At 39.3% G+C, this 16,622-nt stretch overlaps 1 protein-coding gene across 1 annotated transcript in view; it reads left to right on the top strand.

The window, feature by feature from the left end:
• NELL1 (neural EGFL like 1) overlaps positions 1-16,622 on the top strand; it is a 925,820-nt gene that overhangs the window by 92,634 nt on the left and 816,564 nt on the right. The window contains 1 exon segment of the mRNA XM_037838459.1: positions 6,121-6,271. Coding sequence (XP_037694387.1) covers positions 6,121-6,271 — 151 coding nt within the window.

Genomic DNA, 16,622 nt, shown 5'->3' with positions numbered 1-16,622 from the left:
GTGGGATATGTGCAAAGCATTTAGTTCCTATAGTTGGCACCATAATAAGTTGTTGCACGTTTGCTTTTTGTTTCTGGCTTCTGGAGTTAATGGAGGTTTAATGGAATGTCATCGTAAACTTGTTAGTGGAAATAGAAATCCCTTACACTTTAAGTGGGAGTGTCGTGGTGTCCCAACTACTTTCTGCTAGTGATTTCTGTTTCTTTGAAAGCTGCTTGGATCAATAACACGTGACATCCTCAAAGCAGGGCTGCAGGACCTGACAGCGGGTCATGTGCCCCCCTGCCTTCCCTCAGCGTGAATTGCCCGGTGGACGTTTGGCAGTTCCGGAATGGCACGTTTCCTCTGCACTCAGAAATGAAAAGCCTACCGCTGCTTCAAATCCACAAGTGTTGCTTTGCCTTTTGGGGCTAATCTTTTTATGAGCTGATGTAGGGCTCAGGCAAGAAGCATGTGCCATGTCTGGATCAGGACTCTGCCACGTTTGGAGGTTCTCAGTGAAAATATGCTATAACTAGCCAAACATCTCCGGCTTTCTCGATTAGTCGCAGCTGAGGCGGGTTGCCCTGGTGTGTTTGTATTTTTATGTTTTTGGCTCCTGCTGCTTCTGCTGCCATGGCTCACCATGCCTTAGTGGGTGCAGCAGTGGGAATCTTGCTCATTGCGCTGCTTTCTTCTAAACTGGTGCCCCTTGGCCAGTCAGGGGCCTGAGAATTCCCTCCAACATTAGCTTGAGAAGATGGTTTCCCTGCTGGACTTTTAGCCAGAGAGATGCTTGCAGAGAAAGAAAAATGCCAGAATCATGTAAAACACGTGGGTGTTCACATACTCACAGCGATCTTGTAATGAATGCCTCCTTTTCCCTCTCTCTCCTGCCTGGCAAATGCTTATTCATCTTTTTAGACTCAGGTTCAGTGATACTTCCTCCATGAAGTCATTTCCAACCTCCATGGGCCCCCTTCTCCTCTGTGCTTTGCCCTACTCTGTAGTTGTTTTCACCAGGAAACTCTTGCTTACCTTTCCATATTTATCTTTATGTGTCCATCTTTAAGGACAGAAACTATTATTACTTTTCTTTTATCAGTGCCAGCACAGTGCTGGGCACAGAGGAAGCACTGGTATATGTATGTTGACAATGAAATTCATTACCATCCTCACCCTGTAAATCAGGGAAAAGGGAAATGAAGTTGCTCCTATATTAGGCAGAGAACAGTGTGTGAATGCTGTCATTTAATTTCTTTCCTTCTCTGCTCTGCAATCTCCTCCCTATACCCAATATATTTTTTCCTGATGCTTCATCACATTGGCATTTTTAGTCATTCTTTAAAAAATGACAGGGTAGAATAATTTTATCCCAAGAAAGAAAAATCACTTAACCCTTGCTGCTTAGTTAGCACCTCAGCATCATACAATACCTCAGAATACTATTTAGAACATTCTTTTCCCCTTCCTTTCTCCCTCCCTCCCTTCCTTACTTCTTTTTTTAAATGTAAAATATTCACCTTAAGTGGTTGTTATGTGAGAAATTACCTCGATGCAATAGTAGCCTCCAAGTACACTTCTAGAGGTCACAAATCAGAAAGCCTCTCAGACCAAATTCAGATGCTTGAATCGTGTGACATTAAATCAATGGACAATCTGCAGGAAGAATCAGGGGCAAGAGATGGTGCTAGTGAACACACTTAGGATAGCATGCAATCAGGGTGGAAGGACCAAACCTGATTCCTGGATCATGCATTACGTTTATCCAGTCTCTCTCTCTCTGCATATCAGCTTCCCTGGTTGATGGTGTGGTTACAGGGACTGGAGCTGAGGTTGAACAAAAGGGGCCTCAGCAAATGGGAGATGCCTGGAGCAAACGTACTTGCGCTGTTGGAGAGACACAGGGACAAGTATGCCTGACTACAGCATTAGTTCACCTGTTAATTTGGTGAGCAGTGATGGGTTTTATCAGGGTTTCTCGGGGAGAGTACATAGTGGGTCCAGATTGTAATTGATATCAACAATGGGTGGTGGATTTAGTTGTCATTCTGAAGGTGGCATGATTTATATATTCTGATTTGCTCCTCCCACCCAATTCTATTTATAACTAACACGCATTCCTTTTTTCTATGTTCAGCACACTTATGTTCCATTTATTTGATCTATGTTTAAAACATTTCACAGATTTCTAACTTGCTATATATTTAACACTTCTTATGAGTTTTACCCATACCACCTGTTTTTCTTGTTCTTAATAGCAGAATCAAATATTCTCAAATAATACAGCAGACACACATTGTAGTAGTGAATATGGAAGTATACTATTAACTATAGAATATCATTAATTGGTTTTCATTGGTTGGTTTTTAACTCCAGGAAAAAAGCAGGTTTCTCTAAAGTAGATGACACATTACTATTTTCAGTAATTGACACTTTTATATTTTATGTTGATTTGGAAAAATCAGAATTGGGGCATTTTATAGCAAGAAAACACCCTCAGTGCCCTGTTTTGCTATGTGGCTAATAGCAGAGTCAGGAGATTAACAGAGATATGGTGTTGGAGCTGCGAAAGAGCTTGGAGATCAAGCAGTTCAATTTCTTCAATTTTCAGATATGATGTATGAGGCTCAGGAAGGTAAAATTTCTTATCCAGGGCTCACAGCTAGTTGTCAGCAAAAATCAGAGTAGGCCTCAGTTTCTTGAAAGCTGGTCCAGTGTTCTTGCCTCTAGATTGTAAGAAGCAGTGGGATTACTTTCTTGCATTCTTTTAGCTGCTGAGTTATTGGTAAACATTTACATGAAAGGGCTTTTCTGAAAATGAGAATGCACATAAAGTCTCAATGTATCAAAATAGATGCCTCTTATATTTCACTGTGGTGAGTGCTAATGGGGTTTCTTTACTTCAATGTGCCAATCATTTATAAAGAGAAATGAGAAACACCAGCGTAAGAAACATACAGTTTTCTAGAAGAGCTGGGCAAATAGAAGGGTAGTAGGACTGAATCAGACTGTAAGGTGTGGTTTCTAGTAAAGAGAATGGGCTGAACTGGCACCGATCATTTTCTTCAATTTGATAACCACTGGCATTTAAGAAGTACATGTTTATCTCCTAGTTTTCTGAAAGTTACCATACTATTTTCTTACTGTAACCTTTGTGGCTACTTGAGGTAGCATATAAATGAGAAAGATAAATGGCAAATGTAATAATTAATTAATGCAATAAATATATTTTGGATGCCTCTTCTGTGCCAGGCTCTAAGGATTGTGGATACGACAGTGAACCAGCAAGTGTGCCTGCCCTCATGGTGCTCACACTTCAGTGGAGAAAGGACAGGAAATAACCAGAAATAAGCGATTGTGATAAGCGATATAAGGAAGTGATAAATGGATCACAATACATATGTGATGATAAGTGAAATGGAGAAAATAACCAGGATGGTGTGCTAGAGAGATGTTAACGAAGAGCGTGGCCAGGAGGCTGCATCTGAGGTGTGACTGAAGGATAAAGGGGAGCCAGGCATGCGGAGACATGGGGAAAGAACACTGGACAGAAGAATATAAAGACCCAGGAGTGGGCTTGGTGTGTTCTTCTGGTAGCCAAGGAGAAGAGTATGTAAAGGGGAGAGACATAGGCAGGAATCAGTTTGTATGTGACTTTGCCGGCCATGCTAAAGAGTTTGGATTTTATCCTCAGAGCAATGGAAGGATGTTGGAAGGTTTTAAGCAGGAAACTGGAATGATTTGAATTTATGCTCTAAAAAGAGTACTTTGGCTTCTGGGTAGAAAATGGAGAAGAGACAGAAGCAGAGACTTATGGAAGCTATTGGAGGTGTCTTGAGGGATAATGGTGGCTTGGACAACAGTTGTAAGAGTGGAGTTGGATAAGTGGATGGAGTCCAGACATGGGAGCCCATATGACTTGTTATTGGATTTTATGTGGAGGGTGGGGTAAAGGGAGGGATCAAGGACAATTTCTAAGTTTTTGGCTTGAAGAATTCGGTTGTGCAGCTTACTGAGACTGGGAATTCTGGGAGAAAATAGAGAATTGGGCTGCGGAGAGATCAAAAGCTCTGTTATGGGCATATACAATTTGAAATGCTTATTAGACATTCTTCTGGAGATACTAAGCAGACAATTGAATGTATGAATCTGTTGCTAAAGGAAGAGGTTGGGATTAGAGATATAAATTTGGGGAACATTAGCCATGAAGATGGGTGATATTACCCTGAGAGAGCTGATGAGAGGCGAGGATACCTGAGGATATTCATACTCCTTGCCTTCATTGGAATTTACAGAAAGCATTGCCAATTGATCATAACTCTTTTTTCATTGAGCCCAAACCCCAGAACCTTTCTCAAATGAACTCTCTAGGCAACCACCACCAGTCAGTTGATTACTGATTGATGAGTTAAAAAAAAGATATGTTCTCTTTGGCCAAAGTAAACATATAAGTTAATTTTGAGAAATGAGCTTTTTTTCTTTTTTTTTTTTTGCGCAAAATTCTAGGCAGAATTTATTGTGAGGATCTTTGCCTAACAATAATGATAATAAAAATAATAGTGACAACATTTGCTAATGCTCTCTAGTTTACAAAGTGATTTTACATACATTTAATAGATTTTGAATATCATCCTGGATGTCTTTGACTTGGATTTTGTGGAAGGTACAGAAGCATTCTTTAAGTGGCTATCTCTAATCTCAGTTGTTGTCAAAAGCTGCCAGCATGCCACTTAACAGTGATGTAGTGAAGGCCTTTGGGCAGAAAAGTAAATGTCGAGGTGGGTTTTATGTTGGTAGAGTGCTCTGCCTGGGTTGCGTTATCTCCATCATAGAGGACCATTCTTGCTTCATGCCATCTGTAGCCTTGATTTTAAAACCTGAAAAACTCTGGGGTGTTTTTCTGTTCTGCACACTTGAAACTGCAATTCATAGAATTATAGAACACTGAGCTGGGAAGGTCCTTAAACATTACCTACTCCGCCCACTGATTTTGCAGATGAGAAGACTGAAGCCTAAGGTTGAGATTTCAAGGATTTCTTTTTGTTAGAACCTGCTTTTTGGGATGAGATTCTTCAAGGTCCATATACAAGCCTGTGATGTTGCTTGGGTAAAGCAGCCTTTGAAGTTCTGTCTTTCAAAGGCTCCTCATGCAGTTCTGGAGAAATAACCAAGTAGTTGACATACAGCTAGAGGAGGTGGCCAGAGGAGGCCACCTCACATGCCTTTGGTGTTCATTTATCATCCTCTCAACAGTTTTCTCTACCTTTGTTCCCTCAGTTCCCCCTTTCTGATGCCAGGAAGTGTAGTGTAGAATAAGAAGATAACACCTGGTTTATCATGACAAGGGTGAGTCCGAGTTTGCAGTGATGGATGCCTCTCATTGTGGGAAAGCTGGAGAAAGAAAGATTCCTGTCCTCCAGGCCTGCTGGATTGGCCTCAACTTGAATGAATATTTCATGAGGAAAGTCATCCATTGCATGTTTGCAGAGGAATTCCAAGCATGCTTATGGATCACAAGCATGCCTTGCTTTTATTCTTTAAGTAAAGGCGGAGTTGTCTGGCATTATTAGCACTAGTAAATCCCTGCTGGGTAAAAGGCAAGGGCAGGTTTTCTTAGATATTGTGGGAGAGAAGGAAACCAAATCCATGGAGAAAAGTGAAATTAGTGCTTGCTCGGTGGCATTTGGGTCCTGCTAAGCCCAAGCTTCTTTGGATTTAGGACCCCATTTATCTGACTGCCTCTTACCTTATTTACAGCAAATTAATCTGTTTGCAGTAGGCTGAATTGCTCAGTGTCCCATCAGAATTCCTGTCAGGAAATCACTGGATGGTTGATTGTGGACTTGTCAAAGTGACAAGTGGGTATGGCAACAGAGATGGTATTTTCGGGTTTTACATTGAATGAATGCAGCTGTATGGTATGGTGGATGGCTCCTGAAAATAAGAACTATTGACAGGAGGGGGAAATGAAAAATGCAGTCTGGATCCTTTGGATATGGCATTTTAAACTGTGGGTCTTTTCTCTTCTTCCTTCTTATGTTCCTTTTTCTCTTTCTCCTTTATTTCTTCTCCTCCTTGCTCTTCTCCTTTCCTCTTTATCCCCTCCTCATTCTCCTACTCCTTCTTCTTGACTCCTAGATATACAAAGGGAGATCCATGCAGCCCCCCATGTGAGTGAGAAATTAATTCAGCTCTTCCGGAACAAGAGTGAATTCACCTTTTTGGCTACTATCCAGCAGAAGCCATCGACTTCAGGGGTGGTACTGTCCATTCGAGAACTGGAACACAGGTAAGAAAGCTCCTTCAACTTTTGAAAATCTACTTAGAGCTAATGGACTATACATAATGCCTTAGAATTTAGGGGTCTTAGCTCCATGGAAACATTTAGCTAACTGAAACCTTCTTTCTGTTGAACACATTAATTAATGTACTTTGGATTAAGTATTTACTCTGACAAAAATGGCTTTTTTGTTTGTCTCCAAGGACCACTCATGAATCCTCTTTCTCATCTATCTTCTGTTCATAAAAAACAAGATTCTTGTTTTGCTATCATTTTTAGGCCATAAAGCCAGTTAATTCGTTATTTTTAACAACAGTCTTCAACAAGCATTTACTGTGTATCTGTTTGATGCAGGAACTGTGATTGACAGTGGGCATATTAAGATGAATAATACAGAATTTGTATCCTAAAAATCATACAAATTAGTAGGGAAGATGGAAAAATAAGTGTCAGAAAGTATCATCCATGAAATGATAAAAGTCTGTTTTCAGGGAACAAAAGGTGAGAATGATCAATTCAACTAGGAATGGTGGTGGCCAAGAAAGGCTTTAGAAAAAATGATGGTTGTGTAAGGAAAAAAAGTGAATAGATGATTGACAGGGTGAATGGGAAAGAATAAAGGATGGGGAGAATATCATTCCAAAATTAAGTGAGGGGGAACAGTTGAGTGGGTAAGTGGTTGGAACATAAAAATATGTGTGGGGAAGGTTATGAGGAATCTGGGATGGGCAGTGAGGGACGGTATTAGAGAGGTGTGTGGGAGCCAGATCAATGAAAAGTTTCTATCTCATGTTGAAAACCTTGGACTAAGTCCTTGTAGGCAATGGGGAGCCATGCAAGGGTTTTAAATTTTAGATAGATCACTGTTTCATATGGAGTTCGTCCTAGTTTGCTAATGCTGCCGGAATGCAAAACGCCAGAGAAGGATTGGCTTTTATAAAAGGGGGTTTATTTGGTTACACAGTTACAGTCTGAAGGTCATAAAGTTCCAAGGTAACACATCAGCAATCGGGTACCTTCACTGGAGGATGGCCAATGGCATCCAGAAAACCTCTGTTAGCTGGGAAGGCACGTGGCTGGCGCCTGCTCCAAGTTCTACTTTCAAAATGGCTTTCTCCCAGGACGTTCCTCCCTAGGCTGTAGTTCCTCAAAAATGTCACTCTTAGTTGCTTTTGGGGCGTTTGTCCTCTCTTAGCTTCTCTCGAGCAAGAATCTGCTTTCAATGGCCGTCTTCAAACTGTCTCTCATCTGCAGTTACTCTCTCAACTTCTGTGCATTCTTCAAAGTGTCCCTCTTGGCTGTAGCTCCTCCTCAAAATGTCACTCTCTGCTGCACTGAGTTCCTTGTTTGTCAGCTCATTTATATGGCTCCAGTGATTTAATTTAGACCCACCCTGAGTGGGCGGGGCAACACCGCCATGGAAATTATCCAATCAGAGTCATCACCCACAGTTGGGTGGGGCTCATCTCCATGAAAACACTCAAAGAATTACAGTCTAATCAACACTGATACATCTGCCCACACAAGATTACATCAAAATTATGGCATTTTGGGGGACATAATACATCGGACTGGCACAGAGTTCAAAGTAATGCTTTTTAGATAGTTACCAATTTTAATTTTTTATACTAGCTTCCTCTGTTTTAGTTGAAAATATTTATGAAGTGGATATTGAGTTCTAGGTGCTATGGCAGGTTTTGTGGAAAAATCAAAGAAACAAAATCTTCCGAAAACTTATATTATAGGTTGGCAATGTGGGAGGCAAGGTGTGACCACATGAAATGTTAGAGAACAAAAATGAACTGAATAATAAAGAAATGATAGAGTAGTATAACAAGTCAGTGATTGGCTAACTTCAAAATTATGTAAAGACATTAACTGCACTGAGTTTAGTACATTGGGTTAGTATTAGGGAAGATACTTGAAGAATGGGCAGGATTTAGGCAGGTAAGAGAAGGGGAAGAGTGCATCAAGCAGGGCAAACAGTGTGGGCAGTCACAGAGGTGAGCAAATGGAGGGAAATGCAAGATTTTTGCAGTGGAGGGGGTGCTGAGGGTGGAGGAGCATTGAACAGAACAGTCTGTCTGGTGCAGAGGGTCTTTCCATGCACATTTTCAAAAGGAGTTGAGAGGATCAACAGTTCTGTCTCTTTTTAAGATTCAGCTTTGCTGTTGGGGATTGCATCATGATCCCAGGAAAGGCATGTTCAGGTCCTAATCCCTGATCCTGTGGGTATAAATAGACCTTTGAAGATGTTATTAGTTATTGTGTGTCCAAACGGAATGATGGTAGGCCTTCATCCAGTATGGCTGATGTTCTTATAAGCAAAGGAAATTGGACATGAGAAAAAGCCACAGAAGGAGTTAGAAGCTGGAAGTCAATGGAACATGGAAGGGAAAGGCGGGGACATGCCCATGTGACAGAGAACCCATGGAACCCCGATGATGGCCAGCCAGCCAGAAGATACCAACCCTGGGAGGAAGCAAGCTTTCCAGCTTCTGAAACCATGAGCCAATAAATTTCTGTTGTTGAAGCTAATCCATATGTGGTATTTTTCATAGCTTCCGGGGAACTAAATTTTTGGTACTGAAAAGTTGGGTGCTGCTATTACAAATGCCTAAAAATGTGGAGGTGGCTTTGGAATTGGGCAGTGGGTAGAGGTTAGAAGAATTGTGAGGCACTTGTTAGAAAAAGCCTAGATTGCTTTGAAGAGTCTGTTGATAGAAATATGGACATTACAGGTACTTCTTCATGAGGCCTTAGAATAAAGCCAAGTTGTGTTATTGGAAACTGGAGGAAGGGTGGTCCTTGTTATTAAGTGGCAGATAGCTTGAGGAAATTGTGTTCTGATTTTGGTTGGAAGGCAGAACTTGAAAGCTATGAACTTGGATATTTAAATGAGGAGATTTCCAAGCTAAGTGTGGAAGGCTCAGCCTGGTTTCTCCTTGCAGCTTATAGTAAAATGTGAGAAGAAAGGGATAAGCTGAGAATTACTCTTAAGCACAAAGGACTCAGAAATTGATGGCTTGGAAAATTCTCGGCCTATCCAGATAGCGTGCTCTGAGACTAGGGCCAGAAGCAGCTCTATTAGGGACCTCCCTGAGCCTTTGAGAAGTGCATCCCCAGAAGACAGCACTCCATGTGAGGATTTAACTTTTAGTCTTTGCTAAAGAGAGTGTGGCTGAACATGGATCCTGTCAGACATCTCAGAGGAGGTAAGGTTTGGAAATACAGTCATCCAGGAAGGATCTGTGGAAAGTCCTTCTGTCTGATGATTTGGACCCCCTTGAACTCACACAAAGCTGACAAGGGTTTTGTGAAATTTGTATGAAAGGAAGCACTGTCATCCTGGACTGAAAAGGACAGAGAAGGGAGGAATTGAAGGAAGTGTGACTTCAAGGGCAGAACCACGTGCGAGGAAAGGGCCGTCCGCCCCAGTGCTTGGAGGGGATGGGGCTCCTACCTTGATGTTTGGGGAGACTTTGGTTGCCCTCCCAAAACTCAGAGCGGGTGAGATCTGTGCCCATGTGTTGGGAAGAGTTTGGTCGCCACCTAAATGCTTGGAGAGCTTGGGGTCTACACCCCATTTTTCTGGCAGAGTGAGACCACCATTCCAATATTCAGTGTGGGGCTTAGGCCACAGCATTAGGGAAGAGTATGGCCACTGTGCAAGCATTTGGAAAGGGTGGTTCTGCTGTTGCAGCAGGCACAGAGGACAAAGCATCAACCCACAAATGACTCTCAGATCTTGAAATCTAGTGGGGTTTACCCTGTTGGTTTTTGAACTTGCTTGGGACCCAAGGCCCCTGTTTTCTTTCCAAATTTTCCCTTCTCAAATGGAGATGTCTGTCCTGTGCCTGTCTCACCATTGCATTTTGGAAGCATATAACTTGTTTTCTAGGGTTCACAGGTACACAGATGGGGAGCATTTTACCCCAGGATGGATCATAGCCATAACTGATTTTGATGAAACTTTAGATTTAAAGTTGTTCTAAAATGGATTTAGGCTTTTTGGGGATGTTGTGATGGAAGGAATGTATTTTGCATGTGGGAAGAACGTATCATTTTGGGGTCCAGAGTGTGGACCATTGAGGATTGAATTGTGGCCTCCACAAAAAGCATGTTTAGGTCCTAATCCTTGTCCTGAGGGTGTGAATTCATTTGTAAATAGAACCTTTGAAGATGTTATTATTAATGTGTACCCACACTGAACAAGGGCGGCTGAAATCCTTATAAGCAAAAGAAATTGGACATGGAAAAAAAGCCCCAGGGGAGAGCTGAAAGCCATAAGTCAATGGAACCTGGAAGAGAGAAGACATGGCCATGTGACAGAAAAGCCAAGGAACCCTGAGGATTGCTGACCAGCCAGAACACTACTGACCCTGGGAGGAAGCAAGCCTTCTAGTATCTTAAACTGTGAGACAATAAATTCCTGTTATTTAAGCCAGCCCATTGTGTGGTGTATGTTTCATAGCAGATGGGAAACTAAGACGTTTGCTCTCAGCCTTAAAGGGATGTGATGAACCCTGATACTTTTGTGGGGATGTTGTCAACATAATGAGCTGGCTGTTCCTGGGCCAGCCCAGAGAAAGCAAGGTGATATGTGGTTCTATAAGCAGGTGTAGGTTACAGTCCAAAGGTGGCCTATAGGCTGGAAGAGTGGAGGTTCTCATTGCTCAAGGGTGGAGGTGTAAAGCCAAGTCTTGGCTTCACAATTGTAGAAGGCCATGTCCTTGACCCATTGGCTTTGTGGGGTTGGGTATGTGGGCCTCTTCGGTATGAGGACCATACAAATGTCCAAGAGTAGAATGTAGAGGATCTTCAGCTGCTTCTCAATGAAAGTAGAGTGAGCTTCTCAAGGTGGGTGAGATGCAAGTGGGATGGCTGCTGTCATAGTAGATAGAACCTGGATTTCAGAGCCAGGCTGATAGTGGCTGAAGTTCCAGTTCTAGCTTTGTGACATCAGCTACTTAATGTCTTGGGACCTCAATTTCCTTATTTGTAAAATGGGAGTAATACCGTACCTCTGCAGGTTTGCTGTAAGGATGAAAAAAGGTGGTGTGCGGTAAATGGCCATCCCTCAGTAAAGGTAAATTCCTTCTCCTTGACTAAGCATAAGTCTTAAAACTATTTTCAGGGTTTCTGTTTTGGGATTTATTATTTTTTTTTAAATATCTTACTCTAGCAAAGACTTTTAAAAAAAATTTGTATTGTCATGTAGAGTCATCTGAAGCCACCTTCTCTTACCTCTCAGCCATCTTCTAATAGAGTCCGAGGCTCGTTGTGTGGAGAACCGTCTGATCATTTTTCCTTATAATAGGGAAACCTCAGGTTTTAATTCAAACAACATCAATATGAAGAAAGGAAACATAGATCTCTTTACCTCCTGAATTTTATCGTGCCTTCCTCCGTATTTGTTTAGCCCAATTAAGGAAAGGTATAATGGATTGACTGTGGATCTTTAATGCATTGGCTGGGGGTAATACAGAACACCGGATTTCCACCCTTAAGAAGATTAAAAACTAGTTTATTTAGAGAGAAATATTTAGAGAGGAATGTTTGATAGTATATAATTATGAACTATGTTATTTACAATAACCAACCCCCCCTCCCAGAATGTTCATGTATAATCTGTGAGAATCTTTAATCATTTTTGGGTTTCTCTTGTTATTTATCAGGATATCAGTGTTTTAGGGCAATTTATTTTGTAGATATTTAGTATGGTCCTGTAACCAGGTGTGTAAGATGACCAAGGATTTGGGGCTTTTCTTTTTTCAGTTCCACAGGATCCCGGAATCTAGTGGCTAGAATGTTGCCTGGAAAGTCAGATATCTGGGTTCTTTTCATGATTCTCTCTTCTGTGATGATCCTGATTATATCACTCATGATCAAGATGAATTTAAATATTTATTTGCCACAACTGGGATATCATGAGCACAATCGGATTTCTAGCTGATTTTTTAAAAACAATTCATTGGCTCTTAGTATATTCACAGAGTTGTGTATTCATCAGCCCAATCAATTTTAAGACATTTTCATTACCCCAAAAGAAAGCCCACATCCCTTGTCTGTCACCTCCCAATCCTCTATCTATCTCCTCAGCCCTAGGCTCTATAGATTTTTCTATTCTGGACATTTCATATAAATGGAATCATACAAAAAGTGGTCATTTGTGACTCGCTTCTTTCACTTAGTGTGTTTTCATGGTTCATGCATGTTGTAGCATGCATCTATGCTTCATTCCTTTTTATTGGTGATTAATATTCCATTGTATGGATATCCTACTTTTTATTTATCTGTTTATCAGTTGATGGATGTTTGGGTGTTTCTACTTTTTGGCTATTATGAACAATGCTGCTATCAACATTCGTGTGTAATTTTTATGTGGACATATTTTTCCATTTCTCTTGGTTATTTACCTAGGATTGGAAGTGCTGGCTCAGGTGGTAACTCTATGTTGAACTGTTTGAAGACTGCCAGACTTGTTTCCAAAGAATCTGTGCAACTTTAAATTCCCACCAGCGATGTATGCAGGTTCTAATTCTCTCTATGTCCTCGTCAACACTAGTTGTTATCTGTCTTTTTGATTGTAGCTTTCCTAGTGGGTATGAAGTGATACCTCATTTTGGTTTGATTTACATTTCTCTGATGGCTAAAAATGTTGAGCATCTTTTTATGTGCTTGTTGGCCATTTGTATAACTTCTTTGGGGAAATGTCTGTTCAGATCCTTTGCCCATCATTAAAATTGAGTAGTCTTTCTATGATTAACTTGTTATGGTTTTTTATATTACAGATACTATAATATGGCCCTTATCAGATATATGACTTGAAAAATAATTTCCTATTATGTGGGCTGTCTTTTCACTTTGGAGGTGTGCTTTGAAAGCATAGAACTTTTTAATTTTTATGATGTCCATTTTATTTTTTCTTTTGTTACTTCTGCTTTTGGCATTATAGCTAAGAAACCACTGCCTATCAGAAGGCAAGGAAAATTTACTTCTTTAATTTCTTCCAAGAGTTTTATAGCTTTAGCTCTTAAATTCAGGTCTTTGACCCATTTTGAGTTAATTTTAGTATGTGATATGAGGTAGGAGTTCAGCTTCATTCTTTTGCATGTGAATATCCAGTTGTTCTAGCACTGTTTGTTGAAAAGACTATTTTTTTCCCTAATGAGTTGTCTTGGCACCCTTGTCAAAAATCAGTTGACAATTGTGAGGGTTTATTTCTGGACCCTGCGTTCAATTCTCTTGATAAATATGTTTATCCTTATGCCTATCTTGATTACTTTTATTTATTGTAAATTGTGTAATTGAGATGTGCAAGTCCTCCAGTTTTGTTCTTCTTTATCAAGATTGTTTTGGCTATTCTAGTCCCTTTGAATTTCCATATAAGTTTTAGGATTAGTTTGTCAATTTCTTCAAAGAAGCCAGCTGGGAGTTTGATAGGTTTGTGCTGGATCTATAGGTTAATTTGGGGAGTATTGCCATGTTAAAAATATTGAGTTGTCTGATCCATGAACACGGGATGTCTTTTCATTTATTTAGGTCTTATTCATTTATTTCAGCAGTATTTTGTAGTACTTAGGGTGTGCTTTTTATACTGCTTTTGTTAAATTTATTTCTAAGTAGTTTACTCTTTTTGTTGCTGTTGTAAATGGAATTATTTTTTAAATTTCATTTTCTGTTTGCTTATTGCTACTGAATACAAATGCAATAGACTTTTTTCTTTATTAGAGAAGTTTTGAGTTTACAGAACGATCTTGCATAAAATGCAGGATTCCCATACATCACCCTACCACAGACACCTTGCATTGGTGTGGAACATTTGTTAAAATTAATGATATCACACTTTTATAATTTACTATTAATTAAAGTCCATGGTTTAACTTAGGATTCCCTGTTTGTTTAGTGTACTTCCATGAATTTTTAAAAAACTTTCATTGTTACCGTATATACAATCTAACATTTCTCCTTTTAATCACATTCAGATATTTAGTTCAGTTCTGCTCATTAGATTCACAATGTTGTGCTACCATCACCACCATCCATTACCAAAACATTCCCATCATTCCAAATAGGAACCCTGTACATTTTAAGCCTTAACTTCCCATTCCCTATCCTCACCCCATCCCCTGGTAACCTATATTCTAGATTCTGATTCTATGAGTTTGCTTTTTCTAATTGTTTCAAATCACTGAGATCATATGTATTTGTCCCTTTGTGTCTGGCTTATTTCACTCAACATGATGTCTTCAGGGTTCATCCATGTTTTTGCATGTATCAGGGCTTCATCCCTTTTTATGACTGAGTAATATTCCATTGTATGTATATGCTACATTTCATTTATCCATTCATCGGTTAACGGACACTTGGGTTGCGTCCATCTTTTGGCAATTATGAATAGCACTGCTATGAAAATTGATGTGCAAATATCTGTTTGAGTCCCTGCTTTGAATTCTTTTGGCATGTATTTTGTAGTGGGATTGCCAGGTCATATGGTAGTTCTATACTTAGCTTTCTAAGGAACCTCTGAACAGTCTTCCACTGTGGCTGCACAATTTTACATTGCCACAGCAGTGAATAAGTGTTCTGATTTCTCCGCATCCTCTCCAACACTTATTTTCTTCTTGTTTTTTAATACCAGCCATTCTAATGAGTGTGAAATGGTATCTTATTGTGGTTTTCATTTGCATTTCCCTGATAGCTAATGATGCTGAGCAGCTTGTCATGTGCTTTCTGGTCATTTGTATATCTTCTTTAGAGAGACGTCTATTCAAGTCTTTTGCCCATTTTAAAATTGGGTTGTTTGTCTTTTAGTTGTTGAGATGAAGGATTTCTTTATGTATATTATGGATATTAAACTTTATCAGATATGTGGTTTCCGGATATTTTCTCCCATTGTGTGTGTTGTTGTTTACTTTCATAGTAAGTCCTTTGAGGGACAAAAGTTTTAAATTTTGATGAGGTCCCATTTATCTACTTTTTCTTTTGTTGCTTGTAGTTTGGGTGTAAAGTCTAAGAAACCGCTGCCTAACTAACACAAGGTCCTGAAGGCGCTTCTCTATGTTTTTTTCTAGGAGTTTGATAGTTCTAGCTTTTAAATTAAGGTCTTTGATTAATTTTGAGTTGATGCTTGTGTATGGTGTGAGGTAGGGGGTCCTCCTTTTTTTTTTTTTTTTTTTTATTTTTGCAAATGGAGATCCAGTTTTCCCAGGACGATTTGTTGAAGACACTATTCTTTCCCAATTGAGTGGTCTTTGTCCCTAAATGCAGTTGAATTTGCATATTGTTCTTATATTTTTCAACCTTTCTGAATGCATTTATTAATTTGAATAGTTTTTTTTAGTAGATTCTTTAGGATTGTCTGCATACAAGATCATGTCATCTACAAATAGATGGCTATTTATAGATAATTTCACTTCTTTCTTTCCTATCCATATGCTCTTTATTTTGCTTTTTTGCTCTGGCTAGAACATCTAGACAATTCAGTGTTGAATAGAAATGATGAGAACAGATATCCTTATCATGTTCCTGATGTTAGGGGAAAAACTTTCTGTCTTTCACTATTAAGTATGATAGCTGTGGATTTTCATAGATGCTTTTCATCAGTTTGTGCAAGTTCCCTTCTATTTCTAGTTTGTTGAACTTTTTTTTTTATCATGAAGGGGTGTTGAATATTGTCAAGTGCCTTTTCTTCATCTATTGTGATGATTATGTAGTTTTTATCTTTTGTTCTATTGATGTGGTGTATTACACGAATTGGTTTTTAGATGTTAAATCATCCTTGCATTCCTAGGATATATTCCACTTGGTTTTGTTGTATAAACCTTTTTGTATGTTGCTAGATTTGATTTGCTAGTATTTTGTTGAGGATTTTGCGTGCATATTCATAAGAGATACTGGTCTTTATTTTATTTTGTTGTCTTTGGTTTTGGTACTGGTGTTCTTGCTGATTTTTAAGCTTGTGGTGTAGCTTTTCTTAAAGCTCATTTTTACTGATTGTTTATCACGTGCTAGGGCACTTAAATTTTTAGATGATCCCTTTGATTTATTAGGTATAAAATTTTATCATTTAATCATATCAAAAATTTTGTCTCTCAATTTCCAATATTTATACCTGCTATTTCTTTTTCTTGTCTTATGCTATTGGTTAGAATCTCCATAATAGTGCTGAATAATAACAGATGAAAGGTCCTCATTAAAGTCAGGAAGAAGACAGCAGCAATCCTGTTCTTTCTGATTTTAATGAGGGCCTTTAATCTATTTAATATACTGTCTGATAATAGATTTAATATATATATTCAATGTATAAAGGAAATTTAATTTTTTCCTTGATTCACTGAAAGTTTAAAAAGTCATG

Source organism: Choloepus didactylus, chromosome 6 (genome assembly GCF_015220235.1).
Source record: "Choloepus didactylus isolate mChoDid1 chromosome 6, mChoDid1.pri, whole genome shotgun sequence".
Taxonomy (NCBI): Eukaryota; Metazoa; Chordata; class Mammalia; order Pilosa; family Megalonychidae; genus Choloepus; species Choloepus didactylus.
This window is presented reverse-complemented; position numbering and strand designations above follow the sequence as displayed.